Source organism: Bombina bombina, chromosome 8 (assembly GCF_027579735.1).
Source record: "Bombina bombina isolate aBomBom1 chromosome 8, aBomBom1.pri, whole genome shotgun sequence".
In the NCBI taxonomy this organism is placed as follows: domain Eukaryota; kingdom Metazoa; phylum Chordata; class Amphibia; order Anura; family Bombinatoridae; genus Bombina; species Bombina bombina.
In genome coordinates, this window is record NC_069506.1 from 278,745,403 (window position 1) to 278,765,660 (window position 20,258).

Below are 20,258 nucleotides of genomic sequence, written 5' to 3' on the forward strand. Positions count from 1 at the left end.
TCCGGATTCGCCATCCAAGCGCGCAGAGCGCTATGGCTTAAATCCTGGTCAGCTGACGTGACTTCTAAATCTAAATTGCTTAATATTCCTTTCAAAGGGCAGACCTTATTCGGGCCCGGCTTGAAATAAATTATAGCTGAAATTACGGGAGGTAAGGGCCATGCTCTACCTCAGGACAGGGCCAAATCAAAGGCCAAACAGTCTAATTTTCGTGCCTTTCGTAACTTCAAGGCAGGAGCAGCATCAACTTCCTCCGCTCCAAAACAGGAAGGACCTGTTGCTCGTTACAGGCAGGGCTGGAAAGTTAACCAGTCCTGGAACAAGGGCAAGCAGGCAAAGAAACCTGCTGTAGCCCCTAAGACAGCATGAAAAGAGGGCCCCCTATCCGGAAACAGATCTAGTGGGGGGCAGACTTTCTCTCTTCGCCCAGGCTTGGGCAAGAGATGTCCAGGATCCCTGGGCGTTGGAGATCATATCTCAGGGATATCTCCTGGACTTCAAAACTTCTCCTCCACGAGTTAGATTTCATCTTTCAAGGTTATCAGCAAACCAAATAAAGAAAGAGGCGTTTCTACGCTGTGTACAAGACCTCTTACTAATGGGGGTGATCCACCCAGTTCCGCGGACGGAACACGGGCAAGGATTATATTCAAATCTATTTGTGGTTCCCAAGAAAGAGGGAACCTTCAGACCAATCTTGGACTTAAAAATCCTAAACAAATTCCTAAGAGTTCCATCATTCAAAATGGAAACTATTCGAACCATCCTTCCCATGATCCAAGAGGGTCAGTACATGACCACAGTGGACTTAAAGGATGCCTACCTTCACATACCGATTCACAAGGATCATTATCGGTACCTAAGATTTGCTTTTCTAGACAGGCATTACCAGTTTGTAGCTCTTCCCTTCGGATTAGCTACGGCTCCAAGAATCTTTACAAAAGTTCTGGGCTCACTTCTGGCGGTACTAAGACCGCGAGGCATAGCGGTGACTCCGTACCTAGACGACATTCTGATACAAGCGGCAAGTTTTCAAACTGCCAAGTCTCATACAGAGATAGTTCTGGCATTTCTGAGGTCGCATGGGTGGAAGGTGAACGTGGAAAAGAGTTCTCTATTACCACTTACAAGGGTTCCCTTTCTAGGGACTCTTATAGATTCTGTAGAGATGAAAATTTACCTGACAGAGGCCAGGTTATCAAAACTTCTAAATTCTTGCCGTGTCCTTCATTCCATTCCACACCCGTCAGTAGCTCAGTGCATGGAAGTAATCGACTTAATGGTAGCGGCAATGGACATAGTACCATTTGCGCGCCTGCATCTCAGACCGCTGCAATTGTGCATGCTAAGTCAGTGGAACGGGGATTACTCAGATTTGTCCCCCCTACTAAATCTGGATCAAGAGACCAGAGATTCTCTTCTATGGTGGCTTTCTCGGCCACATCTGTCCAAGGGGATGACCTTTCGCAGGCCAGATTGGACGATTGTAACAACAGACGCCAGCCTTCTAGGCTGGGGCGCAGTCTGGAACTCCCTGAAGGCTCAGGGATTATGGACTCAGGAGGAGAAACTCCTCCCAATAAATATTCTGGAATTAAGAGCAATATTCAATGCTCTCCTAGCTTGGCCTCAGTTAGCAACTCTGAGGTTCATCAGATTTCAGTCGGACAACATCACGACTGTGGCTTACATCAACCATCAAGGGGGAACCAGAAGTTCCCTAGCGATGTTGGAAGTCTCACAGATAATTCGCTGGGCAGGGTCTCACTCTTGCCACCTGTCAGCGATTTACATCCCAGGCGTGGAGAACTGGGAGGCGGATTTTCTAAGTCGCCAGACTTTTCATCCGGGGGAGTGGGAACTTCATCCGGAGGTCTTTGCTCAACTGATTCATTGTTGGGGCAAACCAGATCTGGATCTCATGGCGTCTCGCCAGAACGCCAAGCTTCCTTGTTACGGATCCAGGTCCAGGGACCCGGGAGCGGTGCTGATAGATGCTCTGACAGCCCCTTGGGTCTTCAACATGGCTTATGTGTTTCCACCATTCCCGATGCTTCCTCGTTTGATTGCCAAGATCAAACAGGAGAGAGCTTCGGTGATTCTGATAGCGCCTGCGTGGCCACGCAGGACCTGGTATGCAGACCTAGTGGACATGTCGTCCTGTCCACCGTGGTCTCTGCCTCTGAGACAGGACCTTCTAATTCAGGGTCCTTTCAACCATCCAAATCTAATTTCTCTGAGGCTGACTGCATGGAGATTGAATTCTTGATTCTATCAAAGCGTGGCTTCTCGGAGTCGGTTATTGATACCTTAATACAGGCTAGGAAGCCTGTTCCCAGAAAAATTTACCATAAGATATGACGTAAATATTTATATTGGTGCGAATCCAAGAGTTACTCATGGAGTAAGGTTAGGATTCCTAGGATATTGTCCTTTCTACAAGAGGGTTTAGAAAAGGGCTTATCTGCTAAATCGTTAAAGGGACAGATTTCTGCTCTGTCTATTCTTCTACACAAACGTCTGGCTGAAGTTCCAGACGTTCAGGCTTTTTGTCAGGCTTTAGCTAGGATTAAGCCTGTGTTTAAGACTGTTGCTCCGCCGTGGAGCTTAAACTTAGTTCTTAACGTTTTTCAAGGCGTTCCATTTGAACCCCTTCATTCCATTGATATCATGCTGTTATCCTGGAAGGTTCTGTTTTTGATGGCTATTTCCTCGGCTCGAAGAGTCTCTGAGTTATCTGCCTTACATTGTGATTCTCCTTATCTGATTTTTCATTCAGACAAGGTAGTTCTGCGTACTAAACCTGGGTTCTTACCTAAGGTAGTTACTAACAGGAATATCAATCAAGAGATTGTTGTTCCATCACTGTGTCCTAAACCTTCTTCAAAGAAGGAACGACTTCTGCACAATCTGGACGTCGTCCGTGCCCTGAAGTTCTATTTGCAGGCAACTAAAGATTTTCGTCAAACTTCTTCCCTGTTTGTCGTTTACTCTGGACAGAGAAGAGGTCAAAAGGCTTCGGCTACCTCTCTCTCTTTTTGGCTTCGTAGCATAATACGTTTAGCCTATGAGACTGCTGGACAGCAGCCTCCTGAAAGGATTACAGCTCATTCTACTAGAGCTGTGGCTTTCACCTGGGCCTTTAAAAATGAGGCCTCTGTTGAACAGATTCGCAAGGCTGCAACTTGGTCTTCACTTCACACTTTTTCAAAATTTTACAAATTTGACACTTTTGCTTCTTCGGAGGCTATTTTTGGGAGAAAGGTACTTCAGGCAGTGGTTCCTTCTGTTTAATGTTCCTGCCTTGTCCCTCCCTTCATTCATGTACTTTAGCTTTGGTATTGGTATTCCATAAGTAATGGATGACCCGTGGACTGACTACACTTAACAAGAGAAAACATAATTTATGCTTACCTGATAAATTTATTTCTCTTGTAGTGTAGTCAGTCCATGGCCCGCCCTGTCTTTAAGGCAGATCTAAATTTTAATTAAACTCCAGTCACCACTGCACCCTATGGTTTCTCCTTTCTCGTCTGCTTTGGTCGAATGACTGAATATGACATGTGAGGGGAGGAGCTATATAGCAGCTCTGCTTGGGTGATCCTCTTGCAGCTTCCTGTTAGGAAGAGATATATTCCATAAGTAATGGATGACCCGTGGACTGACTACACTACAAGAGAAATAAATTTATCAGGTAAGCATAAATTATGTTTCTTTCATGTAATTAGCAAGAGTCCATGAGCTAGTGACGTATGGGATATACATTCCTACCAGGAGGGGCAAAGTTTCCCAAACCTCAAAATGCCTATAAATACACCCCTCACCACACCCACAATTCAGTTTTACAAACTTTGCCTCCGATGGAGGTGGTGAAGTAAGTTTGTGCTAGATTCTACGTTGATATGCGCTCCGCAGCAAGTTGGAGCCCGGTTTTCCTCTCAGCGTGCAGTGAATGTCAGAGGGATGTGAAGAGAGTATTGCCTATTTGAATGCAGTGATCTCCTTCTATGGGGTCTATTTCATAGGTTCTCTGTTATCGGTCGTAGAGATTCATCTCTTACCTCCCTTTTCAGATCGACGATATACTCTTATATATACCATTACCTCTGCTGATTCTCGTTTCAGTACTGGTTTGGCTTTCTACAAACATGTAGATGAGTGTCCTGGGGTAAGTAAATCTTATTTTCTGTGACACTCTAAGCTATGGTTGGGCACTTTGTTTATAAAGTTCTAAATATATGTATTCAAACATTTATTTGCCTTGACTCAGAATGTTCAACTTTCCTTATTTTTCAGACAGTCAGTTTCATATTTGGGATAATGCATTTGAATTAATCATTTTTTTCTTACCTTAAAAAATTTTGACACTTTTTTCCCTGTGGGCTGTTAGGCTCGCGGGGGCTGAAAATGCTTCATTTTATTGCGTCATTCTTGGCGCGGACTTTTTGGCGCAAAAATTCTTTTCCGTTTCCGGCGTCATACGTGTCAATGCCAAAAGCATTTAGGCGCCAAATAATGTGGCCGTCTGATTTGGCGCTAAAAAATATGGGCGTCGCTTTTATCTCCACATTATTTAAGTCTCATTTTTTTATTGCTTCTGGTTGCTAGAAGCTTGTTCTTGGCATTCTTTCCCATTCCTGAAACTGTCATTTAAGGAATTTGATCAACTTTGCTTTATATATATGTTGTTTTTTCTCTTACATATTGCAAGATGTCTCGCGTTGCATCTGAGTCAGAAGATACTACAGGAAAATCGCTGTCTAGTGCTGAATCTACCAAAGCTAAGTGTATCTGCTGTAAATTTTTGGTAGCTATTCCTCCGGCTGTTGTTTGTATTGATTGTCATGACAAACTTGTTAATGCAGATAATATTTCCTTTAGTAAAGTACCATTGCCTGTTGCAGTTCCTTCAACATCTAAGGTGCAGAATGTTCCTGATAACATAAGAGATTTTGTTTCTGAATCCATAAAGAAGGCTATGTCTGTTATTTCTCCTTCTAGTTAACGTAAAAAATCTTTTAAAACTTCTCTCCCTACAGATGAATTTTTAAATGAACATCATCATTCTGATTCTGATGACTCTTCTGGTTCAGAGGATTCTGTCTCAGAGGTTGATGCTGATAAATCTTCATATTTATTTAAAATGGAATTTATTCGTTCTTTACTTAAAGAAGTACTAATTGCTTTAGAAATAGAGGATTCTGGTCCTCTTGATACTAATTCTAAACGTTTGGATAAGGTATTTAAAGCTCCTGTGGTTATTCCAGAAGTTTTTCCTGTTCCTAATGCTATTTCTGCAGTAATTTCCAAAGAATGGGATAAATTGGGTAATTCATTTACTCCTTCTAAACGTTTTAAGCAATTATATCCTGTGCCGTCTGACAGATTAGAATTTTGGGACAAAATCCCCAAAGTTGATGGGGCTATTTCTACCCTTGCTAAACGTACTACTATTCCTACGTCAGATGGTACTTCGTTTAAGGATCCTTTAGATAGGAAAATTGAATCCTTTCTAAGAAAAGCTTATCTGTGTTCAGGTAATCTTCTTAGACCTGCTATATCTTTGGCTGATGTTGCTGCAGCTTCAACTTTTTGTTTGGAAACTTTAGCGCAACAAGTAACACATCATGATTCTCATAATATTATTATTCTTCTTCAGCATGCTAATAATTTTATCTGTGATGCCATTTTTGATATTATCAGAGTTGATGTCAGGTTTATGTCTCTAGCTATTTTAGCTAGAAGAGCTTTATGGCTTAAAACTTGGAATGCTGATATGGCTTCTAAATCAACTCTACTTTCTATTTCTTTCCAGGGTAACAAATTATTTGGTTCTCAGTTGTATTCTATTATTTCAACTGTTACTGGTGGGAAAGGAACTTTTTTACCACAGGATAAAAAATCTAAAGGTAAAAACAGGGCTAATAATCGTTTTCGTTCCTTTCGTTTCAACAAAGAACAAAAGCCTGATCCTTCATCCTCAGGAGCAGTTTCAGTTTGGAAACCATCTCCAGTCTGGAATAAATCCAAGCCAGCTAGAAAGGCAAAGCCTGCTTCTAAGTCCACATGAAGGTGCGGCCCTCATTCCAGCTCAGCTGGTAGGGGGCAGGTTACGTTTTTTCAAGGAAATTTGGATCAATTCTGTTCACAATCTTTGGATTCAGAACATTGTTTCAGAAGGGTACAGAATTGGTTTCAAGATGAGACATCCTGCAAAGAGATTTTTTCTTTCCCGTGTCCCAGTAAATCCAGTAAAAGCTCAAGCATTTCTGAATTGTGTTTCAGATCTAGAGTTGACTGGAGTAATTATGCCAGTTCCAGTTCCGGAACAGGGGATGGGGTTTTATTCAAATCTCTTCATTGTACCAAAGAAGGAGAATTCCTTCAGACCAGTTCTGGATCTAAAAATATTGAATCGTTATGTAAGGATACCAACGTTCAAGATGGTAACTGTAAGGACTATCTTGCCTTTTGTTCAGCAAGGGAATTATATGTCCACAATAGATTTACAGGATGCATATCTGCATATTCCGATTCATCCAGATCATTATCAGTTCCTGAGATTCTCTTTTCTGGACAAGCATTACCAGTTTTGTGGCTCTGCCGTTTGGCCTAGCTACAGCTCCAAGAATTTTTACAAAGGTTCTCGGTGCCCTTCTGTCTGTAATCAGAGAACAGGGTATTGTGGTATTTCCTTATTTGGACGATATCTTGGTACTTGCTCAGTCTTTACATTTAGCAGAATCTCATACGAATCGACTTGTGTTGTTTCTTCAAGATCATGGTTGGAGGATCAATTTACCAAAAAGTTCATTGATTCCTCAGACAAGGGTAACCTTTCTGGGTTTCCAGATGGATTCAGTGTCCATGACTCTGTCTTTAACAGACAAGAGACGTCTAAAATTAATTACAGCTTGTCGAAACCTTCAGTCACAATCATTCCCTTCGGTAGCCTTATGCATGGAAATTCTAGGTCTTATGACTGCTGCATCGGACGCGATCCCCTTTGCTCGTTTTCACATGCGACCTCTTCAGCTCTGTATGTTGAATCAATGGTGCAAGGATTACACAAAGATATCTCAATTAATATCTTTAAAACCGATTGTTCGACACTCTCTAACGTGGTGGACAGATCACCATTGTTTAATTCAGGGGGCTTCTTTTGTGCTTCCGACCTGGACTGTAATTTCAACAGATGCAAGTCTCACAGGTTGGGGAGCTGTGTGGGGATCTCTGACGGCACAAGGAGTTTGGGAATCTCAGGAGGTGAGATTACCGATCAATATTTTGGAACTCCGTGCAATTTTCAGAGCTCTTCAGTTTTGGCCTCTTCTGAAGAGAGAATCGTTCATTTGTTTTCAGACAGACAATGTCACAACTGTGGCATACATCAATCATCAAGGAGGGACTCACAGTCCTCTAGCTATGAAAGAAGTATCTCGAATTTTGGTTTGGGCGGAATCCAGCTCCTGTCTAATCTCTGCGGTTCATATCCCAGGTATAGACAATTGGGAAGCGGATTATCTCAGTCGCCAAACGTTGCATCCGGGCGAATGGTCTCTTCACCCAGAGGTATTTCTTCAGATTGTTCAAATGTGGGAACTTCCAGAAATAGATCTGATGGCGTCTCATCTAAACAAGAAACTTCCCAGGTATCTGTCCAGATCCCGGGATCCTCAGGCGGAGGCAGTGGATGCATTATCACTTCCTTGGAAGTATCATCCTACCTATATCTTTCCGCCTCTAGTTCTTCTTCCAAGAGTAATCTCCAAGATTCTGAAGGAATGCTCGTTTGTTCTGCTGGTAGCTCCAGCATGGCCTCACAGGTTTTGGTATGCGGATCTTGTCCGGATGGCCTCTTGCCAACCGTGGACTCTTCCGTTAAGACCAGACCTTCTGTCTCAAGGTCCTTTTTTCCATCAGGATCTGAAATCCTTAAATTTAAAGGTATGGAGATTGAACGCTTGATTCTTGGTCACAGAGGTTTCTCTGACTCTGTGATTAATACTATGTTACAGGCTCGTAAATCTGTATCTAGAGAGATATATTATAGAGTCTGGAAGACTTATATTTCTTGGTGTCTTTCTCATCATTTTTCTTGGCATTCTTTTAGAATACCGAGAGTATTACAGTTTCTTCAGGATGGTTTAGATAAGGGTTTGTCTGCAAGTTCCTTGAAAGGACAAATCTCTGCTCTTTCTGTTCTTTTTCACAGAAAGATTGCTATTCTTCCTGATATTCATTGTTTTGTACAAGCTTTGGTTCGTATAAAGCCTGTCATTAAGTCAATTTCTCCTCCTTGGAGTTTGAATTTGGTTCTGGGGGCGCTTCAAGCTCCTCCATTTGAACCTATGCATTCATTGGACATTAAATTACTTTCTTGGAAAGTTTTGTTCCTTTTGGCCATCTCTTCTGCCAGAAGAGTTTCTGAATTATCTGCTCTTTCTTGTGAGTCTCCTTTTCTGATTTTTCATCAGGATAAGGCGGTGTTGCGAACTTCTTTTGAATTTTTACCTAAAGTTGTGAATTCCAACAACATTAGTAGAGAAATTGTGGTTCCTTCATTATGTCCTAATCCTAAGAATTCTAAGGAGAAATCGTTGCATTCTTTGGATGTTGTTAGAGCTTTGAAATATTATGTTGAAGCTACTAAATCTTTCCGAAAGACTTCTAGTCTATTTGTTATCTTTTCCGGTTCTAGAAAAGGCCAGAAAGCTTCTGCCATTTCTTTGGCATCTTGGTTGAAATCTTTAATTCATCTTGCCTATGTTGAGTCGGGTAAAACTCCGCCTCAGAAAATTACAGCTCATTCTACTAGGTCAGTTTCTACTTCCTGGGCGTTTAGGAATGAAGCTTCGGTTGATCAGATTTGCAAAGCAGCAACTTGGTCCTCTTTGCATACTTTTACTAAATTCTACCATTTTTATGTATTTTCTTCTTCTGAAGCAGTTTTTGGTAGAAAAGTACTTCAGGCAGCGGTTTCAGTTTGAATCTTCTGCTTATGTTTTTCATTAAACTTTATTTTGGGTGTGGATTATTTTCAGCAGGAATTGGCTGTCTTTATTTTGTCCCTCCCTCTCTAGTGACTCTTGTGTGGAAAGATCCACATCTTGGGTAGTCATTATCCCATACGTCACTAGCTCATGGACTCTTGCTAATTACATGAAAGAAAACATAATTTATGTAAGAACTTACCTGATAAATTCATTTCTTTCATATTAGCAAGAGTCCATGAGGCCCGCCCTTTTTTTGTGGTGGTTATGATTTTGTATAAAGCACAATTATTCCAATTCCTTATTTTATATGCTTTCGCACTTTTTTATCACCCCACTTCTTGGCTATTCGTTAAACTGAATTGTGGGTGTGGTGAGGGGTGTATTTGTAGGCATTTTGAGGTTTGGGAAACTTTGCCCCTCCTGGTAGGAATGTATATCCCATACGTCACTAGCTCATGGACTCTTGCTAATATGAAAGAAATGAATTTATCAGGTAAGTTCTTACATAAATTATGTTTTTTTCTCTCTCTCTCTTTCTTTTTCTCTTTCTTTCTCTCTCTCTTTCTCTCTCTCTCACTCACTCACACACACGCTCACACACACACATACAAGCTCACTGTGCCAACTGCGCGCTCTCTCTCTCTCTCTCTCTCTCTCTCTCTCTCTCTCTCTCACACACAAGCTCACTGTGTCTCTCTCTCACACACACACAAGCTCACTGTGCCAGCTGCTCACTCTCACTCACACACACACACACTCACTGTGCCAGCTTCTCTCTCACTCACTCATTCTCTCTCACACACATACATACAAGCTCACTGTGCCATCTGCTCACTCGCACACAAGATTCATTTTCTCCCCTTTTCCTCAATGTCTGTTTTTCCCTTCAGAGCCCAACTCACGAGTATAATGCAGGATATTAAAAGGACCCGGGGAACTCTCGCTGGCCTCACTGTGGAAGAGCTGTGCCAACTTGTTGCTGTGCGGCTTATGGAAACGCCGGATGCAGCAATAAGGGTAACACTGGTGAGTTATGCTACTCTGTGTGTGCGAGCATGCATGTCTTGTATACTGTCCTGTGTGTGCAGAATGTCACAGCACAGGAGCTAAGCTAACACTCTGTCGTGTGTGTGCAGAATGTCACAGCACAGGAGCTAAGCTAACGCTTTGTCGTGTGCAGTCACAGCACAGGAGCTAAGCTAACGCTCTGTCGTGTGTGTGCAGAATGTCACAGCACAGGAGCTAAGCTAATGCTCTGTTATGTGTGTGCAGTCACAGCACAGGAGCTAAGCTAACGTTCTGTCGTGTGTGTGCAGAATGTCACAGCACAGGAGCTAAGCTAATGCTCTGTTATGTGTGTGCAGTCACAGCACAGGAGCTAAGCTAACGTTCTGTCGTGTGTGTGCAGAATGTCACAGCACAGGAGCTAAGCTAATGCTCTGTTATGTGTGTGCAGTCACAGCACAGGAGCTAAGCTAACGCTCTGTCGTGTGTGTGCAGAATGTCACAGCACAGGAGCTAAGCTAATGCTCTGTTATGTGTGTGCAGTCACAGCACAGGAGCTAAGCTAACGCTCTGTCGTGTGTGTGCAGAATGTCACAGCACAGGAGCTAAGCTAACGCTCTGTCGTGTGTGTGCAGTCACAGCACAGGAGCTAAGCTAACGCTCTGTCGTGTGTGTGCAGAATGTCACAGCACAGGAGCTAAGCTAACGTTCTGTCGTGTGTGCAGTCACAGCACAGGAGCTAAGCTAACGCTCTGTCGTGTGTGTGCAGAATGTCACAGCACAGGAGCTAAGCTAACGCTCTGTTATGTGTGTGCAGTCACAGCACAGGAGCTAAGCTAACGTTCTGTCGTGTGTGCAGTCACAGCACAGGAGCTAAGCTAACGCTCTGTCGTGTGTGTGCAGAATGTCACAGCACAGGAGCTAAGCTAACGCTCTGTTGTGTATGTGCAGTCCCAGCACAGGAGCTAAGCTAATGCTCTGTTGTGTGTGTGCAGAATGTCACAGCACAGGAGCTAAGCTAACGTTCTGTCATGTGTGTGCAGTCACAGCACAGGAGCTAAGCTAACGCTCTGTTATGTGTGTGCAGTCACAGCACAGGAGCTAAGCTAACGCTCTGTCGTGTGTGTGCATAATGTCACAGCACAGGAGCTAAGCTAACGTTCTGTCATGTGTGTGCAGTCACAGCACAGGAGCTAAGCTAACGTTCTGTCATGTGTGTGCAGTCATAGCACAGGAGCTAAGCTAACGCTCTGTCGTGTGTGTGCAGAATGTCACAGCACAGGAGCTAAGCTAACGTTCTGTCGTGTGTGCAGTCACAGCACAGGAGCTAAGCTAACGCTCTGTCATGTGTGTGCAGAATGTCACAGCACAGGAGCTAAGCTAACGCTCTGTTGTGTGTGTGCAGAATGTCACAGCACAGGAGCTAAGCTAACGCTCTGTCGTGTATGTGCAGTCCCAGCACAGGAGCTAAGCTAACGCTCTGTTGTGTGTGTGCAGAATGTCACAGCACAGGAGCTAAGCTAACGCTCTGTCGTGTGTGTGCAGAATGTCACAGCACAGGAGCTAAGCTAACTTTCTGTCATGTGTGTGCAGTCCCAGCACAGGAGCTAAGCTAACGCTCTGTCGTGTGTATGTGTGTGTGTGTGTGCAGAATGTCACAGCACAGGAGCTAAGCTAATGCTCTATCATGTGTGTGCAGAATGTGACAGCACAGAAGCTAAGCTAAAGCCTTGTCATGTGTGTGCAGTCACAGCACAGGAGCTAAGCTAACGCTCTTTTGTGTGTGCGCAGAATGTCACAGCACAGGAGCTAAGCTAACGCTCTGTCGTGTGTGTGCAAATTGTGACAGCAGAGGAGCTAAGCTACCGCTCTGTCGTGTGTGTGCAGAATGTGACAGCACAGGAGCTAAGCTAACGCTCTGTCGTGTGTGTGCAGTCACAGCACAGGAGCTAAGCTAACGCTCTGTCGTGTGTGTGCAAATTGTGACAGCAGAGGAGCTAAGCTACCGCTCTGTCGTGTGTGTGCAGAATGTGACAGCACAGGAGCTAAGCTAACGCTCTGTCATATGTGTGCAGAATGTGACAGCACAGGAGCTAAGCTAACGCTCTGTCGTGTGTGTGCAGAATGTGACAGCACAGGAGCTAAGCTAACGCTCTGTCATATGTGTGCAGAATGTGACAGCACAGGAGCTAAGCTAACGCTCTGTCGTGTGTGTGCAGTCAGGATATATTAAGAGGGATAAAGGATTTAAGGCATTAAAGCCTAGTGCTGAATTACACACTATATGGATAATATAGAGTTAAAAAAATAAACACTTTATTTAACATATATACTTAAATAGACGAACAATATAACGCTCTGTCGTGTGTGTGCAGAATGTGACAGCAAAGGAGCTAAGCTACCGCTCTGTCGTGTGTGCAGAATGTGACAGCACAGGAGCTAAGCTAACGCTCTGTCGTGTGTGTGCAGAATGAGACAGCACAGGAGCTAAGCTAACGCTCTGTCGTGTGTATGCAGTCACAGCACAGTAGCTAAGCTAACGCTCTGTCATATGTGTGCAGAATGAGACAGAGCGTTAGCTTAGCTCCTGTGCTGTCTCATTCTGCACACATATGACAGAGCATTAGCTTAGCTCCTGTGCTGTCATATGTGTGCAGAATGTGACAGCACAGGAGCTAAGCTAACGCTCTGTCGTGTGTGTGCAGAATGTGACAGCACAGGAGCTAAGTGAACGCTCTGTCATGTGTATGCAGTCACAGCACAGTAGCTAAGCTAACGCTCTGTCATGTGTGTGTGCAGAATGTGACAGCTCAGGAGCTAAGCTACCGCTCTGTCATATGTGTGCAGAATGTGACAGCACAGGAGCTAAGCTACCGCTCTATCATATGTGTGCAGAATGTGACAGCACAGGAGCTAAGCTAACGCTCTGTCATGTTTGTGCAGAATGTGACAGCACAGGAGCTAAGCTAACGCTCTGTCGTGTGTGTGCAGAATGTGACAGCACAGGAGCTAAGCTAACGCTCTGTCATGTTTGTGCAGAATGTGACAGCACAGGAGCTAAGCTACCGCTCTGTCATATGTGTGCAGAATATCACAGCACAGGAGCTAAGCTAACGCTCTGTCGTGTGTGTGCAGAATGTCACAGCACAGGAGCTAAGCTAACGTTCTGTCTTGTGTGTGTGCAGAATGTCACAGCACAGGAGCTAAGCTAACGCTCTGTCGTGTGTGTGCAGAATGTCACAGCACAGGAGCTAAGCTAACGCTCTGTCGTGTGTGTGTGCAGAATGTCACAGCACAGGAGCTAAGCTAACGCTCTGTCATGTGTGTGCAGTCACAGCACAGGAGCTAAGCTAACGCTCTGTCGTGTGTGTTCAGAATATCACAGCACAGGAGCTATGCTAACGCTCTGTCGTATGTGTGCAGTCACAGCACAGGAGCTAAGCTAACACTGTCATATCTCTGTAGCCTCCTGGAAATTCCAGACCTCCATTTCATGGCAGCAGAGGAATCCCATCTTCAGGATCGTTTACAGGAAAACCAGCCCAGGTAAGATGACTGAGTGCAGCTTGTGCGTTTTGCGGATCTGCTGCATGTGGTGAGGGGACATCTTTCAGTGCAGGGGTATCACTATAATCTTTCTGTAGTTTAGCTGTCTTGTGGTTCAAGGGTTCCAATAAAGTGTGTGTAGTTTAGAGGTGTCATTATACTGACCGGGTTTAGAGGTGTTCTAGTATCAAAGCAAAAAACAATATGCTTGGCTGCAGATCTGATGCGTGGCACAAGACTCAAACATACAGTCAATGAAACACTCAAGCCGGTGCAGACAGGAACAGCAGTCTACCGATATTGGATATCCCATATGAGCAAATACTACTGCACTCAAATACTGATCTAAAACAGAAAAGGCTTTATTCCAAAATTGATTAAAAAAGAGTGGCCAGTGAGTGGCGCGAAATGCTTAACATGTTAATGTACCTTTTATCTTTGTGTGTACATGATGATTTTTATAACATTTTTGAATAAATCTTTTTTGTTTTATATCCGTATTTGAATGCGGCAGTATTTGCTCATAGAGGTGTTCTAGTGTCTGTATAGATGAGGCTGTCATAATTTTGGAGTGTCATTTTATACAGAAACTATAATCACATCTTAAAACAGACTTTTAGATTGAGGTGTCTGTAGTTCTGGTTGTCACTTCTTTATTTCTTTCATAAATGTGGTGAGAGTCCACGATCCATTACACGTGGGAATCATATTTCCGACCACTAGTAGGAGGCAAAGATACCAAAACCCCAAGAATCCTTAAAACTCCTCTTACCTTGCTGCAAACTATTCTTGTCTTTGCCTTCGCAGGAGGAAGGTAAAGGATTGCAGGTACTCCAGGTGTTTGAGGGAAACAGGGCCTCAAATTGGTCTCACAGAAAGCTATTGTTTGGACAGAGGGATGTTGTTGAAGAATGGGTAGTGGCACTAGAACACCCTGTGGGAGTAGGTCGCAGGCCTACCACAAGTGGAACAGGGAACGATCCCTAGCCGCCTCCTGACGGTTCAACATTATAATCCATATATACACATACTGTATACTAATAGATCCTCAGCCATTCCAGTGCTCTACACGTGACAGCAATCTACTGGAAGCAGTTCTTTTCTTCTTATGGTAAGTCCAGTAGTATGGGTGCCTATCAGCTAAGGGGTTGTTGTTCTTGGCACCTGCTTAGCCTATAGACTATTAATAGATTCTCAATTATAGGTATATCATAGCCTGGGGACTATTATGTTAGGGATGGGTACAGTATTTAGTAAAATAGTACCTTATTTTCACTATATATATATATATATATATATATATATATATATATATATATATATATATATATATATATATATATATATATATATATATATATATATATAGCCTTAAGGTGCGTTTTTATTTTTGTTTGCTCCTGTGTAGCGATCAGCATACAGAGCTCGCTGCAGGCATTGGGAAAGATACAACTTAATTCCGATCCAGGATCACTAGCTTAGGAGGTGGTGAGTACCTCAGCCAAGGCTAAGGGTAGAGGTGCCATGCTACAAATTTAAATTTTTCACTAACAGTGTTGAGACCTTATACCCACTATGGAGGATTCTGATATTAATCCCTTAGAGGGTTCTGTTTCAGCAATCACTGTAATGAATGCATGTTTGTAGTGTGAGGAGACTATGGTTTGCCCACCTGCACAATTTTGTTCTATCTGCTTATGTTCTGTTTTATAGGCCAAGAAGGGGTCTAAATCTGTTTTATCCCCTGGCACTTTCTTTCTAATGACATGGTGAGTCCACGGATCATCATTAATTACTGTTGGGAATATCACTCCTGGCCTGCAGGAGGAGGCAAAGAGCACCACACCAAAGCTGTTAAGTATCACTTCCCTACCCACAATCCCCCAGTCATTCTCTTTGCCTGCAGTGCAAGGAGGAGGTGAAGTTTAGGTGTCTGATAAGTTGTCTTCAATAAAGATTTTATTATTTTAAAGCAGAGCGATTTACTCTGATCTTTTCTGGGGTCTAGCAGTAGCCCACGTCAGTCTCTTTAGTAGGGCAATAGTGGCTTTTGAGCACTTGGGAACTTGTGAGGTACAATCCTCACTGCGATTTCTCAATATTTTGCTGCCCTATCCAGAAAGCCTGAGTAAGGATTACTCCGTTTCTTTCTTCTTAGACAGGTCCATGTAAGGTATGGGGTCCTCTCAAACCAGGTGAGCTGCCCTGCTGCCGGCTAGATGGTTTTAAGGTAAGTGCCATTTCTTTTTAAAGACATGATGAGTCCACGGATCATCATCCTTACTTGTGGGATATTCACCTCCTGGTCAGCAGGAGGAGGCAAAGAGCACCACAGCAGAGCTGTTATATAGCTCCTCCCTTCCATGTCCAGTTGCCAACCTTTGCCACTTCCGTTAAGGCCAGACCTTCTATCTCAAGGCCCGTTTTTCCATCAGGATCTCAAATCATTAAATTTGATGGTATGGAGATTGAACGCTTAGTGCTTAGTCATAGAGGTTTCTCTGACTCAGTGATTAATACTATGTTGCAGGCTCGTAAATCTGTGTCTAGAAAGATTTATTATCGAGTTTGGAAGACTTACATTTCATGGTCCTCTACTCATAAATTCTCTTGGCATTCTTTTAGAATTCCTAGAATTTTGCAGTTTCTTCAGGATTGTTTAGATAGGGGTTTGTCTGCAAGTTCCTTGAAAGGACAAATCTCTGCTCTTTCTGTTCTGTTCCACAGAAAAATTGCTAATCTTCCTGATATTCATTGTTTTGTACAGGCTTTGGTTCGTATCAAGCCTGTCATTAAATCAATCTCTCCTCCTTGGAGTCTTAATTTGGTTTTGAAGGCTTTACAGGCTCCTCCGTTTGAGCCTATGCATTATCTGGACATTAAATTACTTTCTTGGAAAGTATTGTTCCTTTTGGCCATCTCTTCTGCTAGAAGAGTTTCTGAATTATCTGCTCTTTCTTGTGAGTCTCCTTTTCTGATTTTTTCATCAGGATAAAGCAGTTTTGCAGACTTCATTTAAATTTTTACCTAAAGTTGTGAACTCCAACAACATTAGTAGAGACATTGTTGTCCCTTCTTTGTGTCCTAATCCTAAGAATTCTCTGGAGAGATCTTTACATTCTTTGGATGTGGTAAGAGCTTTGAAATATTATGTTGAAGTTACTAAAGATTTCAGGAAGACTTCTAGTCTATTTGTTATATTTTCTGGTTCTAGGAAAGGTCAGAAGGCTTCTGCCATTTCTTTGGCATCTTGGTTAAAGCTTTTGATTCATCATGCTTATTTGGAGTCGGGTAAATCCCCGCCTCAGAGAATTACGGCTCATTCTACTAGGTCAGTTTCCACTTCCTGGGCTTTTGAGAATGAAGCTTCTGTTGATCAGATTTGCAAAGCAGCAACTTGGTCTTCTTTGCATACTTTTACTAAATTCTACCATTTTGATTTTTTTTCTTCTTCAGAAGCAGTTTTTGGTAGAAAAGTACTTCTGGCCGCTGTTTCAGTTTGATTCTTCTGCTTATAATTTCAATTTTTTTCATTATAAAGATTACAACTTTTTGATTTGGGTTGTGGATTAATTTTTCAGCGGAATTGGCTGTCTTTATTTTTATCCCTCCCTCTTCTAGTGTGGAGTTCCACATCTTGGGTATTTGCTATCCCATACGTCACTAGCTCATGGACTCTTGCCAATTACATGAAAGAAAACATAATTTATGTAAGAATTTACCTGATAAATTAATTTCTTTCATATTGGCAAGAGTCAATGAGACCCACCCTTTTTATTGTGGTTATGATTTTTTTTGTATAAAGCACAATTACTCCAATTCCTTGTTGATGCTTTTTGCTCCTTTCTTATCACCCCACTTCTTGGCTATTCGTTAAACTGAATTGTGGGTGTGGTGGGGGGGTGTATTTATAGGCATTTTGAGGTTTGGGAAACTTTGCCCCTCCTGGTTGGAATGTATATCCCATACGTCACTAGCTCATGCACTCTTGCCAATATGAAAGAAATGAATTTATCAGGTATATTTTTACATAAATTATGTTATTTTCAGTTCCTCTTTTTTGTATGCTTTTTTACTTTGTTTTCTATCACCCCACTACTTGGCTATTTGTTAAACTGAATTGTGGATGTGATGAGTGGTGTATTTATAGGCATTTTGAGGTTTGGGAAACTTTGCCCCTCCTGGTAGGAATGTATATCCCATACGTCACTAGCTCATGCACTCTTGCCAATATGAAAGAAATGAATTTATCAGGTATATTCTTACATAAATTATGTTATTTTCAGTTCCTCTTTTCTCTTGTAAGGTGTATCCAGTCCACGGATCATCCATTACTTGTGGGATATTCTCATTCCCAACAGGAAGTTGCAAGAGGACACCCACAGCAGAGCTGTAATATAGCTCCTCCCCTAACTGTCATAGCCAGTCATTCTCTTGCAACTCTCAACAAGCTAGGACGTTGTAGGAGAGAGTGGTTAAATATAGCTAGTTTATTTTCTTCAATCAAAAGTTTGTTATTTTTAAATAGTACCGGAGTTGTGCTATTTTATCTCAGGCAGTAAATAGAAGAATAATCTGCCTGAGGTTTCTATGATCTTAGCAGGTTGTAACTAAGATCCATTGCTATTCTCACATATGTCTGAGGGGATTACACAGATGAGGTAACTTCAGCGAGAGAATGGCGTGCAGTTTATTCTGCTATCAGGTATGTGCAGTTATAATTTTTTCTAGAGATGGAAAACACTAGAAAATGCTGCTGATACCGGATTAATGTAAGTTAAGCCTGAATACAGTGATTTAATAACGACTGGTATCATGCTTACTCCCAGGGGTAATACCCTTATGATATTTACAATATAAAACGTTTGCTGGCATGTTTAATCGTTTTTATATATGCTTTGGTGATAAAACTTTATTGGGGCCTAGTTTTTTCCACATGGCTGGCTTAAATTTTGACTACAAACAATTTCCACTGTTGTAGTATAAAAGTTACAGTTGGTGCAGTTAAAATTACAAACTGTGACATCCAGCTTCCCTCAAAGGCCCTCTGAATGCTATAGGACATCTCTAAAGGGCCCAAAGGCTTTCCAAAGTCGTTTATTGGGGAAGGTAGGGCCACTGCTTGTTAAAAAACGTCTTTCGTTTTTTTGATCCGTTTTTTGAACTAAGGGGTTAATCATCCATTTGCAAGTGGGTGCAATGCTCTGTTAGCCTATTATACACACTGTAAAAATTTTGTTTGATTTACTGCATTTTTTTCACTGTTTTTCAAATTGACAAAATTTGTTTCTCTTAAAGGCACAGTACCGTTTTTTATATTTGCTTGTTAACTTGATTTAAAGTGTTTTCCAAGCTTGCTAGTCTCATTGCTATTCTGTATAAACATGTCTGACATAGAAGAAACTCCTTGTTTATTATGTTTAAAAGCCATGGTGGAACCCCCTCTTAGAATGTGTACCAAATGTACTGATTTCATTTTATGCAATAAAGATCATTTTCTGTCTTTAAAAAATGTATCACCAGAGGAATCTGACGAGGGGGAAGTTATGCCGACTAACATTCCCCACGTGTCAGACCCTTTGACTCCCGCTTAAGGGACTCACGCTCAAATGGCGCCAAGTACATCTAGGGCGCCCATAGCGTTTACTTTACAAGACATGGCGGCAGTCGTGGATAATACACTGTCAGCGGTATTAGCCAGACTACCTGAACTTAGAGGTAAGCGAGATAGCTCTGGGGTGAGACAAAATGCAGAGCATACTGACGCTTTAAGAACCATGTCTGATACTGCCTCACAATATGCAGAAGCTGAGGAAAGAGATCTTCAGTCAGTGGGTGATGTTAATGACTCAGGAAAGATACCTGATTCTAATATTTCTACATTTAAATTTAAGCTTGAACACCTCCGCGTGTTGCTTAGGGAGGTTTTAGCTGCTCTGAATTACTGTGATACCATTGCAGTGCCAGAGAAATTGTGTAGACTGGATAAATACTTTGCAGTGCCGGTGTGTACTGATGTTTTTCCAAATACCTAAAAGGTTTACAGAAATTATTAATAAGGAATGGGATAGACCAGGTGTGCCGTTCTCTTCCCCTCCTATTTTTAGAAAAATGTTTCCAATAGACGCCACCACATGGGACTTATGGCAGACAGTCCCTAAGGTGGAGGGAGCCGTTTCTACTCTAGTAAAGCGTACTACTATCCCTGTCGAGGACAGTTGTGTTTTTTTTTTTTTTTTAGATCCAATGGATAAAAAATTAGAGGTTACCTTAAGAAAATATTTATTCAACAAGGTTTTATCCTACAGCCCCTTGCATGCATTGCCCCTGTCACTGCTGCTGCGGCGTACTGGTTTGAGTCTCTGGAAGAGGCTTTACAGGTAGCGACTCCATTGGATGACATACGTGGCAAACTTAGAGCACTTAAGCTAGCCAATTCTTTTATTCTGATGCCATTGTTCATTTGACTAAACTAACGGCTAAGAATTCTGGTTTTGCTATACAGGTGCGCAGAGTGCTATGGCTTAGATCATGGTCAGCTGACGTGACTTCAAAATCTAAGCTACTAAACATTCCCTTCAAGGGGCAGACCCTATTCGGGCCTGGTTGAAGGAGATTATTGCTGATATCACTGGAGGAAAAGGTCATGCCCTTCCTCAGGACAGGTCCAAATCTAGGGCCAAACAGTCTAATTTTCGTGCCTTTCAAAAC

The 20,258-nt window shown here is 42.4% G+C and overlaps 1 protein-coding gene across 1 annotated transcript in view; it reads left to right on the forward strand.

Annotated features, from left to right (window-relative positions):
- Positions 1–20,258, forward strand: part of RNF214 (ring finger protein 214) — a 141,872-nt gene that overhangs the window by 99,973 nt on the left and 21,641 nt on the right. Inside the window, exons 13-14 of the mRNA XM_053691399.1 lie at positions 9,887–10,022; positions 13,467–13,547. Of these exons, the coding sequence (XP_053547374.1) occupies positions 9,887–10,022; positions 13,467–13,547 (217 nt within the window). The remainder of the gene's footprint in view (positions 1–9,886; positions 10,023–13,466; positions 13,548–20,258) is intronic.